The 6,000-nt window shown below is 30.8% G+C and overlaps 2 protein-coding genes across 2 annotated transcripts in view; both read right to left on the reverse strand.

The window, feature by feature from the left end:
* LOC111614205 (patched domain-containing protein 3-like) overlaps positions 1 to 6,000 on the reverse strand; it is a 50,212-nt gene that overhangs the window by 37,093 nt on the left and 7,119 nt on the right. The gene's annotated exons all lie outside the window — the stretch shown is intronic.
* LOC111614207 (patched domain-containing protein 3-like) overlaps positions 3,207 to 6,000 on the reverse strand; it is a 6,270-nt gene continuing 3,476 nt past the window's right edge. Inside the window, exon 2 of the mRNA XM_023355590.1 lies at positions 3,207 to 5,316. Within this exon, the coding sequence (XP_023211358.1) occupies positions 3,995 to 5,316 (1,322 nt within the window). The 3' untranslated portion in view covers positions 3,207 to 3,994. The remainder of the gene's footprint in view (positions 5,317 to 6,000) is intronic.

Genomic DNA, 6,000 nt, shown 5'->3' on the forward strand with positions numbered 1-6,000 from the left:
AAACTATTTTTTNCAAATCTGATTCCGATACTTTCTTTTGTTATGTAAGCCTATACATAACAGACGTGAAAGTAAAATTCGAATTTTCAATCAAAACGGTGTCTATTGTTTTTTATTTTTTCATTGATAAAACATGCATATTCCATTTTTTGTGTAAATACAAGGTGAAAAACAAAGGAACATTTTATTTTTTTAAAATTAAACTTTTCGCCAGAGATTTTTAAACTCGACTCGACCTCCTGATTTCATTCATTAATGTGCGGTAAGTTAGTAGTTTGTTTAAAAAATGAAACAGGCTGTAATAAAGTTTTTTACAAAAGTAATATATTTATTTATATACAAAAATATAACAAAAACACAGTTATTCATTAGAAAAGTTTTAACGTTAAAATTGTATGTTAATGTTAACACTTTAACATTGAAACTTCAGAATCACCGCACTAATGGCTTTTAAAACTTTTAAAGTGTTTTAAACGTCCACGTTATGTAAAAAGTCGGGAGTCGATAAGTTTTCGACTATCGACTTCGACTTACGACTCCCATAAAAATATTTAAATCCTCGATTCCCTAATCCTGACTCCGACTCCGACTTTGCATTTTTAAATATTTGAGCTTTCGGAGAATATTCTATTTCACGTTCATTCTGTGGAAAGAGATCACTTACAGAATATTTTATATTACAATCATCAAAATATTTTAAAATAAAAATCATATTAAAAACGAATTCAACTGTTAAATGTAAAATATATCTGAAGATTCATAAACCACTAACCTATGTTAATCCAGGATTGGCTAATTTTACACATATCACACCTTGCGGGTCAAGTAATAAAAAATTGTTAGTCATCGAGTGAAAAGGTACTTGCTTTATTAATTAATAACGAGATTGCATTTGATACACATCTTTGGAAAATCTGAACGGACCGATGAGGGACTTCCATTCAGAATTTCCAAGGATGTGTACATAACTTCATAATTGTGAGTCCAACGGAGTTTTTCTGAAGGACCGATAAGGAAATCTGAGTCCGAAATTGTATGTGGTGGTAGCCCCAAGTCTCCATTCGTGCATAGGGGTGGTTGCGTCTCGATAGCTATAAGGGCGCGGGAGATATGAGGCTGAAAGTGGTTGAAAATGGCTTTCTATTTCGAATGTTTTGTTCGAATTTGTTCGAATTTAATTCGAATTAAATTCGAACATAAAATTCGAATATTGGTTCGCTTATAGAACGATTGTAAACGTTCCAGAAACGTTGAAAATAGTTCGTTTGACTAAACGTAAAAATTCTCTAAATAGTCTGGAAACGGGGGACCTGATTCTTGCATTCTGTGAAAACGGGTAAGATTAGCTATAATGTAATTATCTTAATCTTCGCTATCGTTACTTTTTCCCAGCGAAGCGGGTCCTTGCAGCTAGTAAAATAAATAAAATTTACAAAAAGTATTATATACATGCATTATTTACGAAGACAAAAAATAAGCAAATGATTTTCAAAAACATTAACTTATTAGTAAACAAAAGAAACAATTTTTATATATAGCCTACATGAAACACAATGCAAGGTTTACAAGTAAATCACTGCAGAATAAAAGCATTTTCTTGTAAGACTATTATGCAAACAAAATAAACAAATATTTAACTAAAATATGACGAATTATCAATACAACTTTCATAATCATCAAACAATCATACTTGTCCACTAAAACAATCGAGTAGAATATTCGAATCAACTTAACATTAATAATTTAATTTATATTGTCTACAAAAAGCAAAAAAATTTCGCTCTCTAATTACATTATTTTAGTGTTAATTCTCGAATTTTAAGCTATTTTCGGTAAATTATGTCGGAATAAAAATCGATTAACGCAGTCATATTTCAGTAAAATAACATTTATACATAGAGAAACTTTAAGACAATGTTAAAAATTTTGCGACGGATATTAACTGATGTAACATAGAATAGACCCGGAGATTTAGAAAAAAAGTCCAGCAACGAGTTGTGTAACTTTCTCGACTGTTAAACGATTTTATTTACATAATAACTTTTATATTATTAATTGTAACGAATAAACTCGCCTTTCCAATCTCTTATAAAATTTTATTACAACAAGTTTTTATGTTTTTAATTATTAAAAAATTTTAAAAAGCTTAACGCTTCCAGCCGTGTCAGAATTTTAATTTACTGTACTTCAATATAAGTATAATGGCTGTTATAGTCTGCGTAATAGAAGAAAAAAAGTGTGGCTAACGATTATATAATGACTCTTAAGAATTTTACATTTTTAAATACGAGAAATTAAAAAAAACTCGGGATTTTTTCTCTGTATGTATGGACGTTAGTGTGGAAGGGTACGATTTTGTTCACCATATTTGAAGCTTAAAAACTGCGCTTATAATGAAAAATTTCTGAAATTTTGCAGGCATGTCTCCGTATCAGGGGTATCGATGCTGTTAAATTTTTGTGGTTAAAGGTCGACGATATGGAGATAAAAGGGATCGCGCGTCGTATCTGGAATAGGGTCGGACTTAGGGTCGACTTTACTAGCTACAGTATTAGCATTTACAAATTATATTTATTTATTTTTTTTGTTTTTATAAAACTCATCAAANGCTTTTTAGATATAAGTTACCATGTGGAATTTCATTTCTTAATCATTACTATATGCAAAATATTAAACGACATATACGCCAACACACACATCCACACTGTACAGTACATACATTTCGTGGAATCTACCCGTTTATTTAACTCTTTTGGTCTAAGGGGTTTCGAAACTGTAGATTTGCAAAATACTCGGAATGTCAAATCTGATTCCGATACTTTCTTTTGTTATGTAAGCCTATACATAACAGACGTGAAAGTAAAATTCGAATTTTCAATCAAAACGGTGTCTATTGTTTTTTATTTTTTCATTGATAAAACATGCATATTCCATTTTTTGTGTAAATACAAGGTGAAAAACAAAGGAACATTTTATTTTTTTAAAATTAAACTTTTCGCCAGAGATTTTTAAACTCGACTCGACCTCCTGATTTCATTCATTAATGTGCGGTAAGTTAGTAGTTTGTTTAAAAAATGAAACAGGCTGTAATAAAGTTTTTTACAAAAGTAATATATTTATTTATATACAAAAATATAACAAAAACACAGTTATTCATTAGAAAAGTTTTAACGTTAAAATTGTATGTTAATGTTAACACTTTAACATTGAAACTTCAGAATCACCGCACTAATGGCTTTTAAAACTTTTAAAGTGTTTTAAACGTCCACGTTATGTAAAAAGTCGGGAGTCGATAAGTTTTCGACTATCGACTTCGACTTACGACTCCCATAAAAATATTTAAATCCTCGATTCCCTAATCCTGACTCCGACTCCGACTTTGCATTTTTAAATATTTGAGCTTTCGGAGAATATTCTATTTCACGTTCATTCTGTGGAAAGAGATCACTTACAGAATATTTTATATTACAATCATCAAAATATTTTAAAATAAAAATCATATTAAAAACGAATTCAACTGTTAAATGTAAAATATATCTGAAGATTCATAAACCACTAACCTATGTTAATCCAGGATTGGCTAATTTTACACATATCACACCTTGCGGGTCAAGTAATAAAAAATTGTTAGTCATCGAGTGAAAAGGTACTTGCTTTATTAATTAATAACGAGATTGCATTTGATACACATCTTTGGAAAATCTGAACGGACCGATGAGGGACTTCCATTCAGAATTTCCAAGGATGTGTACATAACTTCATAATTGTGAGTCCAACGGAGTTTTTCAAAAGGACCGATAAGGAAATCTGAGTCCGAAACACGTTTCCTATATTCATAAAAACAATACCTTTACGTTTCATCTTCGACTCCTTTTCCTCGCTTAACTTACAAGATTTGATACGTCTGTAAAATTAGCCAATAAAAGATTACGTTAAGAAGAATTACTCCATACAAAAAACAAGAATCATTACAAATTGTTATTAATTCGTCTACTTAATCCTGTGGATTAGCTTTATACTTTTCTACATGATTAGAAATAGAAGAGTTTGAATTTTTCCATTTGGATTTAAAATAGAAACATTTTTGAAAAATCTTGTCAATCATCGAAATAATTATTGGAACAAATGTAAGTCCGTGAATTCCAGCGATTATACAGGCTAAAACAATCACTTTTATCGTTAACAATGTTTCTTTTTCCGAAACGTTCAACACCGTTACAATGGCAAGAATGGTAGTGACGCTTCCTTGTATGATGGGAATCGCCGTCAAATTTATTGCATTCTGCAATCGTTTGTCCGGACTATTTGATTTCGCGGATATGTACGCGCAGGAAACGTGTGCTGCGTAATCTACAGAATATCCGATGACAACAATTAGAATAGATAAGGAAATGATATTAAGTCCAAGATTAAAAAGAAACATGAAACCCATTACACCCGCTCCTACAGATATTATGCTGAATAACACGCACACGATGCAAATGACGTTTGGTAACAATACGGCAGATATTATAGAAACGGTTATGGACACAATGCCTAAAGTCTGAAATGTTGTCTTAGGTATGGCGTCATTAATATCGAAATAGTAAAACAATGGATGATACAGGACAATGGTGAATGGGAAAGCGTTCATCTTTTCTTGAAAGTGTTTAAATTGATTGTAGAAATGACTTCCGTTGTTTGTAATGTTCGTTTGAAGTAAGAAACGAGTAGACGTGATTTTGGTGAAGGAAGCATCGAAAACGACGTCTTGTCTGAATCTTTTCGCTTCTGGAATACGAAAGAATAATTTACGCAAAATGAAAATGAAATCGTCCGAGTTTGTAAGATTATATTCATTGATAAAGGAATTAATTCTGTTGTCTGACGTAAACTGTAGGTAGCTTCTTAACCAGGATTCGGTCAAAGATCCAACGATCAGAGGATCCGATTCGAGAGTTTGTAGCATATTTTCAACATTTCGTTGTACAGTACGATTTGAATAATCTAGTTCCTGTATAATGAACAATTGTAACCTGTACTTGTATTGGTTGTAATACTTTTCATTTGTTTCGTAATAATTATATCGATATGTACCGTGAACCAAATTCATGTCCAATTCCTGTCCATAGGAATACTTCGTTAATCCCCAAAATGAAATTCCCAAATAAGCAAAGTACAGTAGTAAGATAATGGTTGCTGTTATTTTCTTTCTCATCAGTTCGTTGAAATTCTTGGAAAGTTTAGTAAAATTGACTACTTTTTTGTTAACGTTCTCGTTCTTCAAATCCTCCGAACGCACAAAACAGAAGATTCTTTGAAGAAAGTTTTTATTTTCTGAAAAAAAAAGAAAAATATAAGTGTTCAATATATAGGCCTACTTACAAATCGAAAATTAGGGAATTTAGAGTAATTTATTAATTGTCATATTTTTAAAAATCATCATATTATTACTTTATACAAAATATAGCTATTATTAATTGTATCCAAATTGAAGCAGAGAGAGTTTGGAGATGAAACATTTGTCTGTTCCCAACCTTTGCAGGAGATTTGAAAGTATCCCTCAGAAATAGTTATTTACTTATGTATTTTGTTACTGTTAATATAAGTGCAAACAATACGAGCAATTTTATTAGTTGGCATTGTTTTAACTACTGCGAAACATTTTGGAGACAAACGTTTGACTCGTTAATAAAATTTGTTTTTCTTCCGTACTGTAAGAAAGCTTAGTTTCAATATTTTATGCGAAAAAGGAGCTTTAATTAAGCTCTTTTTTGTGGAGTTGATTAGCAATGGGAATTTTTATGGGCCACAGTTGGGAATGGATAACGCAAAAAACTACGTAGTTATAGTTACTTTTATATATGGTTATAGTTAATTTTAAATAAAACAATAGACACGAACTATCGACGATCCGTTAACCTCTTAACGCCCACCTGTTTTTAATTATAATGTAATTAAGCATAAAAAATACTTAAAACTGAAAAAAACAAAAGACATGCGTTAATATTGAAGAAAAAG

Source organism: Centruroides sculpturatus, unplaced genomic scaffold, assembly GCF_000671375.1.
Source record: "Centruroides sculpturatus isolate CEXI.00-Female unplaced genomic scaffold, Cexi_2.0 scaffold1893, whole genome shotgun sequence".
NCBI classification, from domain to species: Eukaryota; Metazoa; Arthropoda; class Arachnida; order Scorpiones; family Buthidae; genus Centruroides; species Centruroides sculpturatus.